This window comes from Oncorhynchus mykiss, chromosome 3 (genome assembly GCF_013265735.2).
Source record: "Oncorhynchus mykiss isolate Arlee chromosome 3, USDA_OmykA_1.1, whole genome shotgun sequence".
Taxonomy (NCBI): domain Eukaryota; kingdom Metazoa; phylum Chordata; class Actinopteri; order Salmoniformes; family Salmonidae; genus Oncorhynchus; species Oncorhynchus mykiss.
In genome coordinates this window covers 73694793-73717591 of record NC_048567.1, presented here as the reverse complement: position 1 = coordinate 73717591, position 22799 = coordinate 73694793, and the positions used below count along the sequence as shown (strand labels likewise).

Genomic DNA, 22799 nt, shown 5'->3' with positions numbered 1-22799 from the left:
TAGACAAGAACCCACAAACACCAAAGGGAAATGGCTACCTAAATATGATCCCCAATCAGAGACAACGATAAACAACTGCCTCTGATTGGGAACCATATCAGGCCACCATAAACATACAAATACCTAGACCTACAAAACCCTACACATACAAAACCCCTAGACAATACAAAAACTAGTGTATCCACCTTAGTCACACCCTGAACTAACCAAAATATAAAGAAAACAGATATATCTCAGGTCAGGGCGTGACAACAGCCTTTTATCTGCAAAAAGTATGTTTGATGGAAACACATCGCTGGTGGGAAAATGCGCATATTGTTTTATGCAGATTTTAGAATATTTGCATGACAATCTGTTGCGAATTGGATGGAAACCTAACTAGTGATACAAAAGGGAAGGGAAAAGGTAAGAAAAATCCTACACGCATTCAAATCTAACCACTATTCCACTACTTGGCCCTACAGTGCCTTTGGGAAGTACTCACACCCCTTGACTTTTTCCACATTTTGTTACAAAGTCAACAATCTATACATTTGTAGAGATTAAATAAAAAATAAAACACTAAAATACAGTTTCTTGATTATGTAAGTATTCAACCCCCTGAGTCAACACGTTAGAATCACCTTTGGCAGCGATCACAGCTGTGACTCTTTCTGAGTAAGTATCTAAGTGTTTTGCACACCAAACTCTATCAAGTTGGTTGTGGATCATTGCTAGACAGCCATTTTCAAGTCTTGCTATATATTTTCAAGCTGATTTAATAAGTGACAACTATAACTAGGCCACCCAGGAACATTCAATATTGTCTTGGTAAGCAATTCCAGTGTATATTTGGCCTTGTTTAAGGTTATTGTCCTGCTGAAAGGTGAATTTGTCCTCCAGTGTCTGTTAGAAAGCAGACTGAACCAGGGTTTCCTCTAGGATATTTCCATAGTCCTTGCTGATGACAAGCATACCCATAACATGATGCAGTCACCACCATGCTTGAAAATATTAAGTGTGATACTCAGTGATGTGTTTTGATGGATTTGCCCCAAACATTATGCGTTTTATTTCTTTGGCACATTTTTTGCAGTATTACTTTAGTGCCTTATTGCAAACAGGATGCATGCTTTGGATTTTTTTTTATTCTGTACAATTCTTTTCACTCTGTCGACTAGGTTAGTATTGTAGAGTAACTACAATGTTGTTTATCCATCCTCAGTTTTCTCCTATCACAGCCATTCAACTCTGTAACTGTTTTAAAGTCACCATTGGGCTCATGGTGAAATCCCTGAGGGGTTTCCTTCCTCTCCAGCAACTGAGTTAGGAAGGATGCCTGTATCTTTGTAGAGACTGGGTGTATTGATACACCATCCAAAGTGTAATTAATAACTTCACCATGCTTTAATTAATTTGTAAACAATTCTAAAAACATAATTCTATTTTGACATGGGGTATTGTATGTAGGCCAGTGACACAACATCTACATTTAATCATTTTTAAAATCAGGCTATAACACAACAAATGCATTAAAAAAATCAAGGTCTGTAAACACCTTCTGAATTCACTGTATCTGATCCTAGACCAGGCAGCCTGGGAGTGGGGGGGGGGGGGGGGGTATGCCAGTGCTTCTGTACTACTCAAATCCTGGAAACAGCGACTTGCCTTTCTCTCACTGGCCCCTCCTGATCTCAAACACCATGGGTAACCCTTCAGTTAACACACACAGCTTTCTCCACCGATACTACACATTCCTTTGTCTGATGCCCCCCTGCACACATCTCAGAACCTCCCTCATACACACTGCTGCAACATGACCATAAGCTTGGCATATAACATCTTTATTTATTATAAATGTTTATTAAATTGTTATTAAAATGGTTATTGTTATTATTGTTGTTGCATGGTTGAGAAGGGACCTGCTGTGTATCCCCTGCATACAACTTGAAATGAAAACACTAATGGATTCGGGACAAAATGTCTCACGGGATAACTGACAAATCCTAACGTTGTCAGGTAAAGACACTGCATCCAAATTTAGCAGGACAGACAGTATTTTCTGTGTTTCACGACGCTCTCCGCCGGGTCTGAGTCGCAGCAAACGGCGGGCGTCACAGACACCAGGAATCTTCAATTTCAGTTGGTCCTCCTCAACACTTAACGCCACTCCAGTTATCAATCCTTTCAATGGCGCTCTGCTCCGGAGAGCAAAGCAGGTCACATGTCTTGTCCTGAGGTGCGTGGTGCGGAGTGCCCACTCCTTCTGGAAGGAAGAAACACAAAAAGTTACTTTCACCAATTAAACATTCCCTAACCTCTTCTCCACCAACCTTGACACCACATATAGATCAGCCAGAAGGCAAGGATCCGTTCTCTCCAAAACATCTCACTCACACTGGACCAGAATCATCCTTGTCGTCATCGTGACGAGACCCAAACTCAGTGGTCTTCACTGCACCTGCCACCTCAGGTCCTCACTCGTCAGGTTAAATTTTCTGAGCTACGAGAGTATGTTTTTTTGGGGAATCTGGGTACCCTGTTCTGGCCAACAGTGAAATTGGCTCAAAACAACGGTGATGTAGGTGAACCAGGTGGAGTAAAAAACAGGATTCTGTGTTTTTTTTAAGTGTTTGCTCTCGTGATAAAAACGTATATGCCAGGGACTCCTGAATGAGGCAGCGGTCTAAGGCACTGCATTACAGTGCTAGAGGAGTCACTACAGACCCAGGTTCGATCCCGAGTTGGATCACATCCGGCTGTGATCGGGACTCCCATAGGGCGGTGCACAATTGGTGCACACTGCCAACCCTACAGGACACCTACAATGCCAGTTGTCGCAGAAGGCCAAGAAGTTCATCAGGCACCCCCAGCGTCGTTTGGGTTAGGGGAGGGTTTGGCCGGGGGGACTTTACTTGGCCTATCGCCCTCTTGTGGCGGGTCGGGCACCTGCAGGCTGGCTTTGGTCGTCAGTTGAACAGTGTTTCCTTCCTCTTCCAGGTTAAGCGAGCGGGTGTTAAGAAGAGCGGTTTGGCGGGTCATGTTTCAGAGGACGCATGACTCGACCTTTGCCTCCTGAGCCTGTTCGGGAGTTGCCACTGAGACCATACAAAAAAAACTGCATAGGCCTACGTGCTTTATTTGCCTTCCCAAGTATACCTTGTTCGAAAATTCAAACATACACTTTATGGAAAAGACACGTGTGTTTCTGAACAAAGAACCATGTTGACTAAATGACCGGGTGGCAAAGATGGATTTGGATTTGAAAAGGGTGCTCCTCCCTCACCGTTTATACTCTATTGGCCCATTTATAAACTAGAACCAAGGGGCCATGTTTCTGGTTGGAAGTACGCCATCCCATGTACCCAGAGGAGACTGGCGGTACTGCAATTTAACTAACACCGAGCCCTGAAAGACAATTCATAAAAAGACCGTTTCGTTATCAAATTTGTGGCAAAAATATCAGTTAAATTTTTCAATAAATTGTCTTCCATGTCTATTTTTTTTCAGTTTCTATGGATTATTTTGTTGTGTTGCAAACCACTCTTTATGGCAATAATTTCCCTCAATTGGACGACTCTGCGTTGTGGAAGGAAATTTGCAACACAAACAAACATGGAGGAGAGTGAACGTGAGGGACTGGTCACCCCACATAGCCTAGTTCCTCTCTAGGTTTCTTCCTAGGTTTTGGCCTTTCTAGGGAGTTTTTCCTAGCCACCGTGCTTCTACACCTGCATTGCTTGCTGTTTGGGGTTTTAGGCTGGGTTTCTGTACAGCACTTTGAGATATCAGCTGATGTACGAAGGGCTATATAAATACATTTTATTTGATTTGACATAATGCACGGAGACATGGAGCTCGTACCTACTTCGGTCATATGGACGTGGTTTGGATATGAAAAGAATGACACGGACTAGAAAACCGTCCGCTGCCGCAGACCGGTCCTGACAACAGGCTCAGGCACCACTAACCTCTTACCACCTACGCAAGAATCATGTGAAACAGTACGGAGAGAGTCTACGTCAAAACAAACCCCAGGCTCAGGCGATGCAAGAGGCTTTTGCCCGCGGCACAGCATATGGCGAAGAATCACGAAGATGGAAGGAGGTAACAGCTGCCGTTACAATTTACATCTGCAAAGACATAGCCCCGATTTACACGGTCGAGAAATGGGGGTTTCGTGAGTTGGTGCCAACCCTCGACCCGAGGTACCGAGTGCAAATTGATATGTGACACGTATTAATGCCAAAATAACATGCAAAACAGGCCTATAGGCATATATTAGGAATCACAGGCCACTAAGGACATGAAACACTAGCCACTTTAATAATGTCTCCGTAGCTTGCATTACTCATCTCATACAGTGGGGCAAAAAAGTATTTAGTCAGCCACCAATTGTGCAAGTTCTCCCACTTAAAAAGATGAGAGGCCTGTAATTTATCATCATAGGTACACTTCAACTATGACAGACAAAATGAGAAAAAAATCCAGAAAATCACATTGTAGGATTTTTAATTAATTTATTTGCAAATTATGGTGGAAAATAAGTATTTGGTCACCTACAAACAAGCAAGATTTCTGGCTCTCACAGACCTGTAACTTCTTCTTTAAGAGGCTCCTCTGTCCTCCACTCGTTACCTGTATTAATGGCACCTGTTTGAACTTGTTATCAGTATAAAAGACACCTGTCCACAACCTCAAACAGTCACACTCCAAACTCCACTATGGCCAAGACCAAAGAGCTGTCAAAAGACACCAAAAACAAAATTGTAGACCTGTACCAGGCTGGGAAGACTGAATCTGCAATAGGTAAGCAGCTTGGTTTGAAGAAATCAACTGTGGGAGCAAATATTAGGAAAAGGAAGACATACAAGACCACTGATAATCTCTCTTAATCTGGGGCTCCACGCAAGATCTCACCCCGTGGGGTCAAGATGATCACAAGAACGGTGAGCAAAAATCCCAGAACCACACGGGGGGACCTAGTGAATGACCTGCAGAGAGCTGGGACCAAAGTAACAAAGCCTACCATCAGTAACACACTACACCGCCAGGGACTCAAATCCTGCAGTGCCAGACGTGTCCCCCTGCTTAAGCCAGTACATGTCCAGGCCCGTCTGAAGTTTGCTAGAGAGCATTTGGATGATCCAGAAGAAGATTGGGAGAATGTCATATGGTCAGATGAAACCAAAATATTACTTTTTGGTAAAAACTCAACTCGTCGTGTTTGGAGGACAAAGAATGCTGAGTTGCATCCAAAGAATACCATACCTACTGTGAAGCATGGGGGTGGAAACATCATGCTTTGGGGCTGTTTTTCTGTAAAGGGACCAGGACGACTGATCCGTGTAAAGGAAAGAATGAATGGGGCCATGTATCGTGAGATTTTGAGTGAAAACCTCCTTCCATCAGCAAGGGCATTGAAGATGAAACGTGGCTGGGTCTTTCAGCATGACAATGATCCCAAACACACTGCCCGGGCAACGAAGGAGTGGCTTCGTAAGAAGCATTTCAAGGTCCTGGAGTGGCCTAGCCAGTCTCCAGATCTCAACCCCATAGAAAATCTTTGGAGGGAGTTGAAAGTCTATGTTGCCCAGCAACAGCCCCAAATCATCACTGCTCTAGAGGAGATCTGCATGGAGGAATGGGCCAAAATACCATCAATAGTGTGTGAAAACCTTGTGAAGACTTACAGAAAACGTTTGACCTCTGTCATTGCCAACAAAGGGTATATAACAAAGTATTGAGATACATTTTTGTTATTGACCAAATACTTATTTTCCACCATAATTTGCAAATAAATTCATTCAAAATCCTACAATGTGATTTTCTGGATTTTTTTTCTCTAATTTTGTCTGTCATAGTTGAAGTGTACCTATGATGATAAATTACAGGCCTCTCTCATCTTTTTAAGTGGGAGAACTTGCACAATTGGTGGATGACTAAATACTTTTTTGCCCCACTATATGTATAAACTGTACTCTATACTTTTCTACGGTATCTTCGTCACTTTAATTGTGTAAATATTGCATCACCCATCTCATATGTATAAACTGTACTCTATACTATCCCACTGTATCTTAGTCCAATGCTGCTCTAACATGTATGTATATTCTTAATCCATTCCTTACTTAGGATGTGTGTATTTTGGGGTATATGTTGTGAAGCTGCTAGATATTCCTGCACTGTTGGGGAGCTAAACGAAACGTCATCACACTGTCAACTGCGTTTATTTTCAGCAAACTTAACATGTGTAAATATTTGTATGAACATAAGATTCAACAACTGAGACATAAACTGAACAAGTTCCACAGACATCTGACTAACAGAAATGGAATAATGTGTCCCTGAACAAAGAGGGGGGGGTGAAAATTCAAAGTAACAGTATCTGCTGTGAGATGTTGCCCCACACTTCCACCAAGGCATCTGCAAGTTCCCAGACATTTCTGGGGGGAATGGCCCTAGCCCTCGCCCTCCGATCCAACAGGTCCCAGGCGTGCTCAATGGGATTGAGATCCGGGCTCTTCGCTGGCCATGGCAGAACACTGGCATTCCTGTCTTGCAGGAAATCACGCACAGAATTACCAGTATGGCTGGTGGCATTATCATGCTGGAGGGTCATGTCAGGAAGGGTACCACATGAAGGAGGAGGATGTCTTCCCTGTAATGCACAGCGTTGAGATTGCCTGCAATGACAACAAACTCAGTCCGATGATGCTGTGACACACCGCCCAAGACCATGAAGGACCCTCCACCTCCATATCGATCCCGCTCCTGAGTACAGGCCTCGGTGTAACGCTCGTTCCTTCGACGATAAACGTGAATCCGAACATCACCCCTGGTGAGACAAAACCGCGACTCGTCAGTGAAGAGCACTTTTTGCCAGTCCTGTCTGGTCCAGCGACGGTGGGTTTGTGCCCATAGGCAAGGTTGTTGCCAGTGATGTCTGGTGAGGACCTGCCTTACAACAGGCCTACAAGACCTCAGTCCAACCTCTCTCTGCCTATTGTGGACAGTCTGAGCACTGATGGAGGGATTGTGCGTTCCTGGTGTAACCTGGGCAGTTGTTGGTGCCATCCTGTACCTGTCCCGCAGGTGTGATGTTCGGATGTACCAATCCTGTGCAGGTGTTGTTACACGTGGTCTGCCACTGTGAAGACGATCAGCTGTCCGTCCTGTCTCCCTGTAGCGCTGTCTTAGGCGTCTCACAGTACGGACATTGCAATTTATTGCCCTGGCCACATCTGCAGTCCTCATGCCACTTTGCAGCATGCCTAAGGCACGTTCACGCAGATGAGCAGGAACCCTGGGCATCTTTCTTTGGTGTTTTTCAGTCGGCAGAAAGGCATCTTTAGTGTCCTAAGTTTTCATAACTGTGACTTTAATTGCCTAGCGTCTGTAAGCTGTTAGTGTCTTAACGACCGTTCCACAGGTGCATATTCATTAATTATGGTTCATTGAATAAGCATGGGAAACAGTGTTTCAACCCTGTACAATGAAGATCTGTGAAGTTATTGGATTTTTAAGAATCATCTTTGAAAGACAGGGTCCTGAAAAAGGGACGTCTTTTTTGTTGTTGCTGTGTTTAGAAACACAAGCATTTCGCTACACCTGCATTAACATCTGCTAAACACGTGTATGTGACTAATACATTTGATTCTGTTTTTGACATGTCGCCAGAGCTCTAGAGACTTTGCCAAGCTGACAAGAGTGGAGCTGCAGGCTGCTGATGTCACCAGGCAAAGTTCCCACACCTTTGCTGAGCAGAGAGGAACCCGAGACAGACAAACTGTGCAGAAAATCATGGGTACAGTAGTAGAGCATGATGGTTAAATGCAAAGGTAATTTTTATTTTACCATCTACATGTGTGTAGATGCTGTCTGACTAGTACACCCTACTAGCTGTCTGACCCTACTGTCTTTGAGTGCATTGATTTAATAAATCTTTATCAATTAATTTAGTTTTTCACTAAATACATCCAGTAAATTAAATGTTCAGTGTTCTAGTGTCCCTGTGTGTCTGCTCCTACTGTCACAATGAGGTGACTGAGCTGCTGGTGAGAAACGGGGCATTGGTCAACGTAGCTGACCTGTGGAATTTCAACCCTCTCTTTGAGGCTGCAGCCAAGGGCAGATAGCCAAGAGATCTGCTGATGCTCAAGGTTAGCCTTCCTTCCTGTGCCTTTCATATTAGCTCTTGAAAAAGTATTGTTTGATTGACCGAAGGCAACTAGGTAGCTTTTGTTTCTTGTTCTAGTCAGTACCGTACAATATGTGTAACGGTAACTTTTTTACGTAAAATGCTTTGCATACATTTTAATGCCACATCTATCTATCTCTGTGTATCCCCACCAAGAAGAACTATGATGATGCCATGTCTTTGGACACGGGCATCCAGGTCCTGCTGGAAGGAGATGCTGCCCTCCTAAAGCACGGGGCTGATGACAACAATCAGGCCTCATCTCCCTGCACAACACAGCCTCGTACAGAGTGAGTCACTACAACAATCAGGCCTCATCTCCCTGCACAACACAGCCTCATACAGAGTTGCTACAACGACAACAATCAGGCCTCATCTCCCTGCACAACACAGCCTCATACAGAGTTGCTACAACGACAACAATCAGGCCTCATCTCCCTGCACAACACAGCCTCATACAGAGTTGCTACAACGACAACAATCAGGCCTCATCTCCCTGCACAAAAAAAAAAAAAAAAAAAATCCAGAAAATTACATCGTAGGATTTTTAATGAATTTATTTGCAAATTATGGTGGAAAACTTTTATTGACCAAATACTTATTTATCTCAATACTTTGTTATATACCCTTTGTTGGCAATGACAGAGGTCAAACGTTTTCTGTAAGTCTTCACAAGGTTTTCACACACTGTTGCTGGTATTTTGGCCCATTCCTCCATGCAGATCTCCCCTAGAGCAGTGATGTTTTGGGGCTTTTGCTGGGCAACACGGACTTTCAACTCCCTCCAAAGATTTTCTATGGGGTTGAGATCTGGAGACTGGCTAGGCCACTCCAGGACCTTGAAATGCTTCTTACGAAGCCACTCCTTCGTTGCCTGGGATCATTGTCATGCTGAAAGACCCAGCTACGTTCTTCTTCAATGCCCTTGCTGATGGAAGGAGGTTTTCACTCAAAATCTCACGATACATGGCCCCATTCATTCTTTCCTTTAAACAGATCAGTCGTCCTGGTCCCTTTACAGAAAAACAGCCCCAAAGCATGATGTTTCCACCCCCATGCTTCACAGTAGGTATGGTGTTCTTTGGATGCAACTCAGCATTCTTTGTCCTCCAAACACGACGAGTTGAGTTTTTACCAAAAAGTTATATTTTGGTTTCATCTGACCATATGACATTCTCCCAATCTTCTTCTGGATCATCCAAATGCTTTCTAGCAAACTTCAGACGGGCCTGGACATGTACTGGCTTAAGCAGGGGGACACGTCTGGCACTGCAGGATTTGAGTCCCTGGCGGCGTAGTGTGTTACTGATGGTAGGCTTTGTTACTTTGGTCCCAGCTCTCTGCAGGTCATTCACTAGGTCCCCCCGTGTGGTTCTGGGATTTTTGCTCACCGTTCTTGTGATCATTTTGACCCCACGGGGTGAGATCTTGCGTGGAGCCCCAGATCGAGGGAGATTATCAGTGGTCTTGTATGTCTTCCATTTCCTAATAATTGCTCTCACAGTTGATTTCTTCAAACCAAGCTGCTTACCTATTGCAGATTCAGTCTTCCCAGCCTGGTACAGGTCTACAATTTTGTTTCTGGTGTCCTTTGACAGCTCTTTGGTCTTGGCCATAGTGGAGTTTGGAGTGTGACTGTTTGAGGTTGTGGACAGGTGTCTTTTATACTGATAACAAGTTCAAACAGGTGCCATTAGAGGTAACGAGTGGAGGACAGAGGAGCCTCTTAAAGAAGAAGTTACAGGTCTGTGAGAGCCAGAAATCTTGCTTGTTTGTAGGTGACCAAATACTTATTTTGCACCATAATTTGCAAATAAATTCATTAAAAAATCCTACAATGTGATTTTCTGGATTTTTTTTTCTAATTTTGTCTGTCATAGTTGAAGTGTACCTATGATGAAAATTACAGGCCTCTCATATTGTGGGAGAACTTGCACAAATGATGGCTGACTAAATACTTTTTTCCCCACTGTATGCTGTGACATTGTAGCCTATGTAACAGCTTGGATGTCAGCAGGCTTTAGAAGACATTGTATGCATTGTTTTTAGTTTACAAAACCTTCCAGAAAACCATCCATCACAAAAAATGGCATCACCTATACTGTGATGAAAGAGAGCTAGTGGAAAGTCTTCATATGTATTAGCGTGGATGTCATCAGTCATGTCCTCCCTCGGGTCTCACTCGCTCCTCTGTCACTCCTCTCCTGTCTCTTCTTTCCTCTGTCACGTCTCTCCTCTACAGCACACGCATATTGTGGACCTCCCGATCAAGTTCAATGCCCGTCTGAACGCCACTGACAAGTAAGCCTTCAACCCTGTACACAAAGCAGTTCATTAGGTAAACATAGTGAGTGTGTTATCTCTCTAGTTGCACAAGTGTTTGACTTACAATGACGTAGTTTAGTCACAATAATTCCCATCCAACATATTTTGACACACATGGCTAGGGAAACCCCTTATCACCCAGTACCTCTCCCTCTGACCATATCCTCCTCCTTCCTCAGGCTGATGTTGATGCAAACGATGCCCCCAGGTGCAGAGAGGAGGGATCACCAGCTCAGCTCATCAGTGTCCAATCTCTGGAGGGGACAACAGACATTGCTTAATCTGCGCTTGATTCAGCCCATGGGCCACGCAGCAAAACTGACTAATTCATAAATCCTTTAGCTATTGTATTTTAACATTTTGTGTGTATTTCATAAAGCTTGCAGGTTTTTACAATATTATTTATTTGTAACTATCAGACAAATCTGTAATCGTTTCCTGTAATTATGTCCCTCGTGGCTACAATCTTAAAGGACAGTGGACCAGCAGTAATCAGTATGTACACCACTGTATGTACACCACTGACACCACTGACACCACTGACACCACTGGAGGTATTGATGGTATTTGTGTAGAACAAGAAAGAAAACAAGTAGTTAGTTAACAGGAACAAGTAGCTCCGACAGCTCCATCCCAACATACCCTGTGGACTCCCATCCCACTCCTGCTGTATGTCCTGCTCGCCCTTCAAGAGGTCCCGCTGAAGCTCACTAGTCTTGTCCTGCGTCAACCCAGGGTGCTGGTGGAGGGAAAATAGACAAAGCAATGTGCTTATCATATTTTTTTCAGGGTTTGTGAGTGTCTTATAGAAGAATCCTGGTGAAGTTGAGAAACCAATAGTACAAAACTCTTTTATCAAATACTGTGTATATCTATATATTTTTGCTAATTATGTGATACAAGGTGACAGTATTGATTGCTAGACTGATTAATTGGGACACAACTCAAATTATGAGCTTGGTTTGTAAAATGGGCATATCACAACTGCATAAGTTTTTAACGTCGTTTTCAGAAACATAATTGCGTCGTGTCAAACAGAATATCATACAATGCACATATAGAGCAAGCTACAGCACTGTCCTGTTTAGTCGCAAATAATTTACTTGCATAGACAAAATGTTGTTTCCAGTGGTTGTGCGCACGGTGCTTTGTGCCTCCATATTTCCCCTCCCCCAGCAATCCAGATCCACGACCCTGCTCTTATCTCGTGCTGGAATGCACGTTCACGCTTGTTGTGCCGCAGTGTTAGTGCCCATGTACTAATTGGTTCCTCAAACCTGAACTAGCACGATGTCAGCACCCACGAATCCGGTATATGCGACCGTCAGTAGATTACATTGAAAAAAAACGTCCGAGCATCTTGGAGGCTGTCTTGTTCTTATTATATAGCTCAATGGTTTTGAATCTGAATTTAGAGAACTGAACTTAAACTGAATCTCAATGCATATGAGAAGTTGAAAATATGAAACTTTGATCAACTTAAAATGATAGTTTGTAAACTTGATACACAGACAATGAATGCAATATCTACCAGATTGAAACTGAATACATAAATATTGAATTTGAAGTTTCAATTAAATTGAAATTTAATTTTAAAACTGAATACAAATTTCACTCAATTCAGTTTCAAATCATGAAATTCAAGTTCAATTTGTCCATTACAAATTTAAAAATATGACATTCAAATTCAATATCCTAATAAAAATTATGAAATTCAAATACATGTTGGCACTGAAATCGCTCCATAGTAGAGTTTTGTTGAGTCTGAGAACGAAACGTATTTATTTTAAATAACTTTCTTAGAACGTTCTTTGAATGTTACTGTTTTCTTGGTTTTTTTTTTATGGAAAGTTTTCCTAATGTTCTGAAAACATGACTTTAAATAGAACCATGAGGAAACCTGCAGAAACGTTATGATGAAGTACTGAAATTCCCACAGAAGAATGTTGTTTCTGAACGTTCTGAGAACATGACTTTAATTAGAACCACGAGGAAACTTAAACGTAATTCTGAATTACTGAAATTCCCACAGAAAAATGTGGTTTAATGTTTTCTGGACTATTTGAGTACAATCCCAATGTCAAACTAGTTAGAGAACGTTCCAAGAACATTAACTTAAATGTAATCATGTCGAAGATGTTTGGACCTTTTTTAATATTTTCTGTGGAATTGTTAACAAACAATCCCCCCATAAAGAAAATAAGAATTAAAAAGATTCAGCCCCTGGTTCGACCGTGATCTTGCAGAGTTACTCCACCTCAAGAATTGCATTTGGCGAAAGGCTCGGCACAAGCATACTCAGGCTAACTGGCTATCGTTCAGGCAAATGAGAAATAAGCGCACTCAGGCTATCCGGAAGGCCAAAGTTAGTTACTTTAAGGAGCACTTCTCTCTGTGGGTCTAACCCCAAGAAGTTTTGGAAAATGGATAAAGATCTGGAGAATAAACCCTCCTCCTCACAGCTGCCTATGTCCCTCAATGTTGATGATGTGGTTGTAACTGACGAGAAGCACATGGCTGAGCTCTTTAATCACCACTTCATTAAGTCAGGATTCATATTTGACTCAGCCATGCATCCTTGCCCATCCAACATTTCCTCATCTCTCACCTCTTCTAATGCTACTATCCCCGATGCTTCTCCCTCTTTTTCCCCTGCCCTGCTAAATGTTTCTCCCTGCAGGCAGTCACTGAGTCCGAGGTGCTAAAGGTGCTCCTTAAACTTGACCCCAAAAAAACATCTGTGTCAGATGGTTTAGACCCTTTCTTCTTTAAGGTTGCTGCCAATATAATCGGAAAGCCTATCTCCAACCTTTTTAACCTGTCTCTCCTCTCTGAGGAGGTTCCCATTGCTTGGAAGGCAGCCACAGTTCGTCCTTTATTTAAAGGGGAGATCAAGCGGATCCTAACTGTTTTAGGCCTATTTCTATTTTGCCCCGTTTATCAAAAGTGTTGGGGGAAAAAAGTTCTCTCTCTGGTATGGAATCTGGTTTCCACTCAGGTTATGGATGTGTCACTGCAACCTTAAAAAGGTCCTCAATGATGTCACCATTGCCCTTGATTCGAAGCAATATTGTGCTGCTATTTTTATTGACTTGGCCAAAGCTTTTGATACGGTAGACCATTCAAATTATTGTGGGCTGGCTAAGAAGTATTGGTGTCTCTGAGGGGTCTTTGGCCTGGTTTGCTATCTATCTCTCTCAGAAAATCTGCTGTCTAAGCTACTGCCTGTCACCAAGGAAGTACCCCAAGGCTCAATCCTAGGCCCCACTCAATTTACATCAACAACATAGCTCAGGCAGTAGGGAGCTCTCTCATCCATTTATATGCAGATGATAGTCTTATACTCAGCTGGCCCCTACCAAGATTTTTGTGTTAAATGCTCTACAACAAAGCTTTCATAGTGTCCAACAAGCTTTCTCTACCCTTAACCTTGTTCTGAACACCTCCAAAACAAAGGTCATGTTTTTTAGTAAGAAGAATGCCCCTCTTCCCACAGGTGTCATTACTACCTCTGAGGGTTTGGAGCTTGTGGTAGTCACCTCATACAAGTACTTGGGAGTATGGCTGGCTAGACTACACTGTCCTTCTCTCAGCACATATCAAAGTTGCAGGCTAAAGTTACATCTAGACTTGGTTTCCTCTATCATAATCACTCCTCTTTCACCCCAGCTGCCAAACTAACCCTGATTTCAGATGACCATCCTACCCATGCTAGATTACGGAATCTATATAATTTATAGATTGGCAAGTAAGGGTGCTCTCGAGCGGCTAGATGTTCTTTACCATTAGGCCATCAGATTTGCCACCAATGCTCCTTATAGGACACATCAGTGCACTCTATACTCCTCTGTAAACTGGTCATCTCTGTGTATACCCGTCGCAAGACCCACTGGTTGATGCTTATTTGTAAAAAACATCTTAGGCCTCACTCCCCCCTATCTGAGATATCTACTGCATGCCTCATCCTCCACATTCAACACCCGTTCTGCCAGTCACATTCTGTTAAAGGTCCCCAAAGCACACACATCCCTGGGTTGCTGGTCTTTTCAGTTCACTGCAGCTAACGACTGGAACGAGCTGCAACAAACACTCAAACTGGACAGTTTTATCTCAATCTCTTCATTCAAAGACTCAATCATGGACACTCTTACTGACAGTTGTGGCTGCTTTGTATGATGTATTGTCTCTACCTTCTTGCCCTTTGTGCTGTTGACTTTGCCTAATAATGTTTGTACCATGTTTTTGTGCTGCTAGTGTAACGGATGTGAAATGGCTAGCTAGTTAGCGGTAGTTCCCCTTGCTCTGCAAGGGCCGCGGCTTTTGTGGAGCGATGGGTAACGATGCTTCGTGGGTGACTGTTGTTGATGTGTGCAGAGGGTCTCTGGTATGCGCCCGGGTATGGGCGAGGGGACGGTCTAAAGTTATACTGTTACACTACCATGCTGTGTTGTCATGTGTTGCTGCCTTGTTATGTTGTTGTCTTAGGTCTCTCTTTATGTAGTGTTGTGTTGTCTCTCTTGTTGTGATGTGTGTTTTGTCCTATATTTATATTGTATTTATTTTTTAAATCCCAGGCCCCCGTCCCTGCAGGAGGCCTTTTGCATTTTGGTAAACCGTCATTGTAAATAAGAATTTGTTCTTAACTGGCTTGCCTTGTTAAATATAAAAATAAATAAAATGTTTGAACTTTTAGGAAACGTTCTGTTAAAGTATTGAAATACCAAGAAGTTCTTTAAATGTGCTGAGAATTTTTCAAAGCCAAACAACCATCCTGCACCAGTCCGAGAAAGTTGTGGGAATGTTGTATGCAAAATAACCATAGGACAACCTCTCACCAAGCTCTAAGAAAGATGTGGTTTTCAGAACGTTATGTGCTAGCTCCGCAGATAGCCTACATCGAATTCCCTGTACCAGTTTTGTTGTTGCATAAAGTAGACATATGCACCTTTGTATTCATCACAACTGTTCATTTGGAAGTATGAAGCAGCCCATATTCTACGCTTGTGAAATACGTTTTTTGTGTGTAAAAATAGAGGTAGTTGAGGCCAACTGTTTACAGCAGTCGTCATATTCATCCACAGTCTACAGATGGCAGTGTTGGACTGAAAACACAAGGCTGAATTACCTGGAAGTATCTGGGCTTCTATGTGTAGGCCTGGATGTAGTTGGCCTTAATGCTTACCTCAGTTTATTTATGACATGTTACCTGCTAGTTTATTTACACATTCTTAAAGTTGTGCAAATGTTATGAAGTCACCTTGATTGCTTAGCAAGTACCACTTCCCCCTCGATTCGGCTCATACTTGGCTCGAACTAGGTTCTACAGCCACAAAGTTATAATTATGGCTAAACCAACCTATTTCTACAATTTCTCTTCATAAAATGTGCTTTTAAACCTGACCCTAACCTTAATCATAACCACACTGCTAACTTTATGCCTAACCCTAACCCTAAGACCAAAAAACATATTTGGGGTTTTCATACATTTTTACATTACTGACAATTTTGACTTTGTAGGTCAAGAATTTAGTAGAAAATAACTCTTAACTCGGGACCTCTGTTTTGCTAACACACGTGACCGCCCTCCTTGACAACATTCCAACGGTTTGATCCACCTAAAAGGTACTAATTGGATGGCTGGGCCGGCCCGCTCATGAGGCAGGATTAGACGGCTGCCTATATCAGCAGATTGATGAGGGCAGCATTTTCTGAGCTAAACTGATTAAGACACACAGCTCCAACAACAACACAAACAACCTCACATAATTCTGCCCCCCAAAAATGACAATTTCTCTCGCAACCAGTGTATATGCATATGGGTGTTTTAGGTGAGCGCTGATGCTGCCCTGTGATAAACAGTGCCCACTTTGTCAAAGGCATGGGGCACAACATATTTTGCTTGTCCATTCCCAGCTCGCCTCTCCAGGGTGCTGTTGGAGAGACGCATCGCTGCAGCGCACCACCAATGTTCAGTCCCAAAACATGGTCTAACATAAATCAAGTAGCAGATTTGGATATGGTAGAAAGAGTATGTGGCCTCTACTGTAGCCTACAGGCTGGAGATAAAATGTATGACAATGTAATGAGACTGACATTTTTTACATCATGCAGGTTTCTATGATCAAATGGCCTAACCTAAATGGCGGTCAATCTAATATAAAATGCGCTGTCATGTCAACAAACAACCAATCCTAACAACCGGACAGGTCAAAGTAAAATGGACAACATGGAACAGATAATCACAACTGTTGTCCAGGAGTTTTACTCCCATTGTCATGATCAGTTGTTTCAAGTTTTTATCCATACATTTTTGCACATTGTAAATAGGCTCACCTGATAAAGTTAGGTAGCTGATAATCAGAACTTAAATAGCCAAATTGATTAGTCACAGGAATCAGGACTAATAAAGCCAATGCAACGGCCTGTTTTACAAATGGTGGGCCTACCACATGGATGAGCATTCATAAAATTCCATTGAGGCTGACATGGTTTTCTACACCTCAGTAATACAAGCTGTTTTTTTTTTGTGTTTTACAAACGGTAGGTTTAACATATAGATTCATACAATTCTGACGTCAAGTTGCTTGCTTAGCGAGTACCACCTAACCCCCAATTCGGCTCATTCCTGGCTCGAACTCGGGACCTCTACTTTGCTAACACTCCTTGACAATGTTCCAATGGCACAATTGGATGGCTCCATCCGCAACATGTCAAGCTATCTGTGGAGTGAGCTTGCAGTACGTCCTTATCGCCGTTACACAAACTGCAACCAGGTAGTCTACAACAGTACATACATAGTACAGTACTATCTATGTAACAATATATAGGCTACCCACTGTGACTACACTGTACCAACTTCTGTAGGTTTTAGGCCACTTAGTGTATAGTGGGACCACACCTCTCATTGTCTCAACCACCTTAATAAACTCTGGTTTGAGAAGACTACAGGTGAGTGCAGAAAGTAATACAATGGAAACCCATCTTATCCTTTCGGTGGTCATGAGTGGAAGAAGACAATGAGACCGTGGGACAAAGGATTCTATAGATTATATTATGGACGCAGGGATGCCTCGGATAACTCTGAGGCAGTGTTATCATGCATTTCTCACACACACAGACACACTGCTCTGTAGTCATATCACTTTGAAAAACTACAACTGAATGGATTGCACTGTTCTGGTCAGGATGTGTGGATGAAGCTTTCGATTAAAACCTGTAATGATACAGGGAGAAAAACAATAATTTCCATTAAGAGAACTCAGGGATCAGGCAGTTGTACTCAGCATTGATAGACGTTTGTCACACAGCCCTATATAAAATACACCACCGAAAGCGTAGAGGTTCTTTGTGGTTGAGGTTTGTTGTTTTCTATCAGTTTCCCTGAAAATCTATGATAGTAAAGTCAAATTTAAATGCCTATTTGCTAATTACATCATAAGTCATAAGGGCAGTGCATGTTGTGGATGGATAAACAACAGGTTTCCCCCTCTATCCACTCTTTGGGGGCCTTCTTCTGGCACACGTGGAGTCTGCTGCGCATAACATGAAACGAACAGTGAGAAATGACTAATGTCACTGAACTTCAAATTCATCATCACAGAGATTTGTCAATAGGATCCACAGATGTTTCAACTTGATTGCCTGAAGATCCAAATAAAATTCAATAGGGCAGTGGAGCTGTACATACAGTGCCTTGCGAAAGTATTCGGCCCCCTTGAACTTTGCGACCTTTTGCCACATTTCAGGCTTCAAACATAAAGATATAAAACTGTATTTTTTTGTGAAGAATCAACAACAAGTGGGACACAATCATGAAGTGGAACGACATTTATTGGATATTTCAAACTTTTTTAACAAATCAAAAACTGAAAAATTGGGCATGCAAAATTATTCAGCCCCCTTAAGTTAATACTTTGTAGCGCCACCTTTTGCTGCGATTACAGCTGTAAGTCGCTTGGGGTATGTCTCTATCAGTTTTGCACATCGAGAGACTGACATTTTTTTCCCATTCCTCCTTGCAAAACAGCTCAAGCTCAGTGAGGTTGGATGGAGAGCATTTGTGAACAGCAGTTTTCAGTTCTTTCCACAGATTCTCGATTGGATTCAGGTCTGGACTTTGACTTGGCCATTCTAACACCTGGATATGTTTATTTTTGACCCATTCCATTGTAGATTTTGCTTTATGTTTTGGATCATTGTCTTGTTGGAAGACAAATCTTCGTCCCAGTCTCAGGTCTTTTGCAGACTCCATCAGGTTTTCCAGAATGGTCCTGTATTTGGCTCCATCCATCTTCCCATCAATTTTAACCATCTTCCCTGTCCCTGCTGAAGAAAAGCAGGCCCAAACTATGATGCTGCCACCACCATGTTTGACAGTGGGGATGGTGTGTTCAGCTGTGTTGCTTTTACGCCAAACATAACATTTTGCATTGTTGCCAAAAAGTTCCATTTTGGTTTCATCTGACCAGAGCACCTTCTTCCACATGTTTGGTGTGTCTCCCAGGTGGCTTGTGGCAAACTTTAAACAACACTTTTTATGGATATCTTTAAGAAATGGCTTTCTTCTTGCCACTCTTCCATAAAGGCCAGATTTGTGCAATATACGACTGATTGTTGTCCTATGGACAGAGTCTCCCACCTCAGCTGTAGATCTCTGCAGTTCATCCAGAGTGATGGCTCTTGGCTGCATCTCTGATCAGTCTTCTCCTTGTATGAGCTGAAAGTTTAGAGGGACGGCCAGGTCTTGGTAGATTTGCAGTGGTCTGATACTCCTTCCATTTCAATATTATCGCTTGCACAGTGCTCCTTGGGATGTTTAAAGCTTGGGAAATCTTTTTGTATCCAAATCCGGCTTTAAACGTCTTCACAACAGTATCTCGGACCTGCCTGGTGTGTTCCTTGTTCTTCATGATGCTCTCTGCGCTTTTAACGGACCTCTGAGACTATCACAGTGCAGGTGCATTCATACGGAGACTTGATTACACACAGGTGGATTGTATTTATCATCATTAGTCATTTAGGTCAACATTGGATCATTCAGAGATCCTCACTGAACTTCTGGAGAGAGTTTGCTGCACTGAAAGTAAAGGGGCTGAATAATTTTGCACGCCCAATTTTTCAGTTTTTGATTTGTTAAAAAAGTTTGAAATATCCAATAAATGTCGTTCCACTTCATGATTGTGTCCCACTTGTTGTTGATTCTTCACAAAAAAATACAGTTTTATATCTTTATGTTTGAAGCCTGAAATGTGGCAAAGGTCGCAAAGTTCAAGGGGGCCGAATAATTTCGCAAGGCACTGTACATCGAGTTTAGGGGAAAACCTCAGGAGACAACCCTTTCTTTTATTCTATTGATTTAAAAAACTGATGCTGAACACTATAGGCTAGACTATATGTGCTACTGTATACACACACACACACACAGACATTGTTTACCACACATGTTACACATGTATGCCATTTCACATACACTAACAAACACAAACAATTAATTATGATACTATTCAATATTCTGCCATATTTGCAGCCTACAACATTGGAGATGTATTTATTTCAATTTACTTTAGACTACTTAGGTTATTAGAATATTACTAAAATGAGTTAACACATGCAAATATAACACCGTACGAAAAAAACATATTCATACTTTTTCAAATGTATTTTTAAAGTAGGTCAAAATACAGTACACTTGCACAGTGCACTTGCACTGAGTTGTGTGTGTAGATTATAAATCCCTTTCCTACCAGGGCTGGGATTTCGGGTTAAATATTCAAAATGGCGGACGGAGGAGCAGCGAGTCAAGATGAGAGTTCAGGACCAGGTAATCATTACAGCATTTTACATATTCATACTTGTATTCAAAAACTATTTATCTGAAACCGTTTAACACAGGAGAAAGGCGACCACAAAATAATGTTGCTGTTGTCCGCATCATCATATCAATTAATTCACCGCTAGCGGATATTTGACAGGGGGAAACAGGCTATATAGTATTGCAGTGCGACGGCGAAAAATAAATACATATAAAAAGACATGCCTACCTTTGTGATTAGACCGCTGTACGCCGCTACATATTCATACCACTGTCTAAAAATACGATTTAGCATATTTTATTAGTAATCGGCGACGTGACTGTTGTTTTTATACATGCCATATTCAGATATTGCTCAAATACTGTAGCTGTGCTAGCTTGATACGGTGGTTAGCTTGGCTGCTATAGCTAGGCGATCGGCTTTGTGTTGATGCTTATTATTGTGGCGTGAACCTTCTTGGAGGATGTTTGCATATTCATTTTTTTTTCACCAACAGTCAGCGGCTGCGCGTACCACACGTTACAGTAACATAATAGAAAGCCGAGAAGCTAACTTGCTTGATGTCGCTTTTATATGCCTATTCTCCCCAGCCTTTGTGTCCGGTGCAGTCGTTGTAGCTGTTGTGTTATTCATGTGGGCCTGTCCGACGGTAGAGAGAATGCAGAGTTCAGCATTTTACATTAACTATTCGACACAAAATATGTCAACCTTTTTAGCTTGCCAGTTATAGACAATGTCAATTTCTCATGTTTTTACATTAAAAAGTAGGCTAAACCATATTTGTTTCATCCATTGTAGGCAGATACAATCTGCCCATTTTCAGCACCTAGTGCGTGAGCTAGTTTCACTGACATCAACAACAGCACTACTTTTCTTTAGCATAAAAGCCCAAACCCTTTATGAAATGTTTAGCGTATATTGTCGTTTTTAGGACGTATTGGTCAAACCCTTTATGAAATGTTTAGCCTATATTGTCGTTTTAGGACGTATTGGTCAAACCCTTTATGAAATGTTTAGCCTATATTTTCGTTTTAGGACGTATTGGTTGTGCTGCCTACCTCCTATGTGTTCTAGCCTTAGTGATGAATAAACGAGTTTCGCGACTTATTTTTAGCCAAAATATAGCTAGCTAAAATAGTTCCATAAAGGTTGTTCCTGCCACCTTAAATACAACTAATAACATTCACGGTCGACATGAGAGAATTTGACCAGGAGACATGCCCTGCCCCAAATAACCGAGAACAACTGATACAATTGTATCTTTTGTTGCCGCCATTGTCTCGACTTTCGCGATGTGGTTTTCAGAGTTCGGATGAAAGATTTGAAGTTTCGCCCCAAACGCCCGACTCACTCTTGTCTTGATTTATTTTGTGTGTGCGTCTGTATGGGTGGCGTTTGTTTACGCAGTCTGAATATATTAAAAACTTCATTAGAATGCCTAATTCGGGGAGGTTTCCTATATTTAAAAACAGTGCAGTCGATCTCTCCGCCTCTCTCGTTTGATTCCCGTCTTCAGTGTAGGTTTTGAATGCCGTTTTTTTTTAGCAATCCATGTCCGAGAGGTTTAGTTTACCTGTGCCAATGTTTTTCCCGGGGAGAGGTAGCGAGGCCCACTTCCGTGACAGTGAGGGGCAGAAGAGAGGCACAACCCATTAATGTTCTCGGGCTCATTTTGTTTAAAGGGCAGCCAACGGCTCCCACCCATTTTCTTTTCACATTCCGCTGTTTCACCGTGATAATAAACACTCCGGATTAACACAGAGTTGCCGAAGTAACCTACAAATTGTTTGCTCTCGATGTGATGTATTTTAAAATGACTTTGATGAACTTTTATGAACATTCTATCTGGCCAGCAAACACATTTTCCAAAAGATTCGTGAACAAGGCCATTTTCTGCTTAGGCTATTGTTTGTGTGTGTCAACATTGTAGTTGTTGGTTACAACATACGTTTTAAATTATTAAACATTTATTAATATCGCTGTGTTGTGAAACCAGGCTGTCCTTGTCACTGTAAAACATCACTTGGGGTGGTCAATTTATTTTTTTGTTGCTTTGGGAGGGACAATTTATTTTTTTGTTGCTTTGGGAAGGATAGTGTGTTTTTTCCCCCCTGGTTTACATTCACTTTAGCAGGTTTGACTCTATCATTTCTTCCATCCTAGCCAAAGTTCCTCATCTACTTGTATGCGCCTCCCTATATCAAGGTATTTTGGTACTCTGTCTATCCTGCACTCTATCACCATTCATAGTGACAATAGTGGTAGGTGGATTGTTTGTCCAGATCTGCAATAGGCTAACTAGCAATCACACCACACACAAAAACATTCAAAGCTGCATCAATTTTCAATATGACTCCACAAGAACAAATAGGATTAGCTGATAGGCAGTGGAGAGGCCAGGTGCATCGTTGTGCATGAAATCATTAAAAAAGCTCTCCTATTGATCTTGTTTAGGGACAATACAATCATCCTTCCTAGGCTAG

The 22799-nt window shown here is 42.1% G+C and overlaps 1 protein-coding gene and 1 long non-coding RNA gene across 24 annotated transcripts in view; one reads left to right on the top strand and one right to left on the bottom strand.

The window, feature by feature from the left end:
* Positions 1 to 1407: 1407 nt before the first annotated feature.
* LOC110520561 lies at positions 1408 to 22055 on the bottom strand. Of its 3 annotated transcripts, none has more exons than XR_002473002.2 (5): positions 21890 to 22055; positions 11147 to 11243; positions 10650 to 10758; positions 10276 to 10494; positions 1408 to 2245 (listed from the first exon to the last, which is right to left on the bottom strand). It is a non-coding gene; the product is annotated as an uncharacterized LOC110520561 (long non-coding RNA). The 3 variants fall into 3 exon arrangements; XR_002473001.2 differs by lacking the exon at positions 21890 to 22055 and adding an exon at positions 20545 to 21076; XR_005051376.1 differs by lacking the exon at positions 21890 to 22055 and adding an exon at positions 11608 to 12059.
* Positions 20230 to 22799, top strand: part of LOC110520558 (POU domain, class 2, transcription factor 1) — a 35367-nt gene continuing 32797 nt past the window's right edge. For 16 of the 21 annotated variants that reach the window (XM_036975150.1, XM_036975149.1, XM_036975138.1 and 13 more), the window contains exon 1: positions 20255 to 20324. In XM_036975150.1, the coding sequence (XP_036831045.1) occupies positions 20279 to 20324 (46 nt within the window). In that variant the 5' untranslated portion in view covers positions 20255 to 20278. Of the gene's footprint in view, positions 20325 to 22799 lie in introns of all 21 variants that reach the window. The other 5 variants (XM_036975145.1, XM_036975144.1, XM_036975140.1 and 2 more) reach the window with 2 other exon arrangements.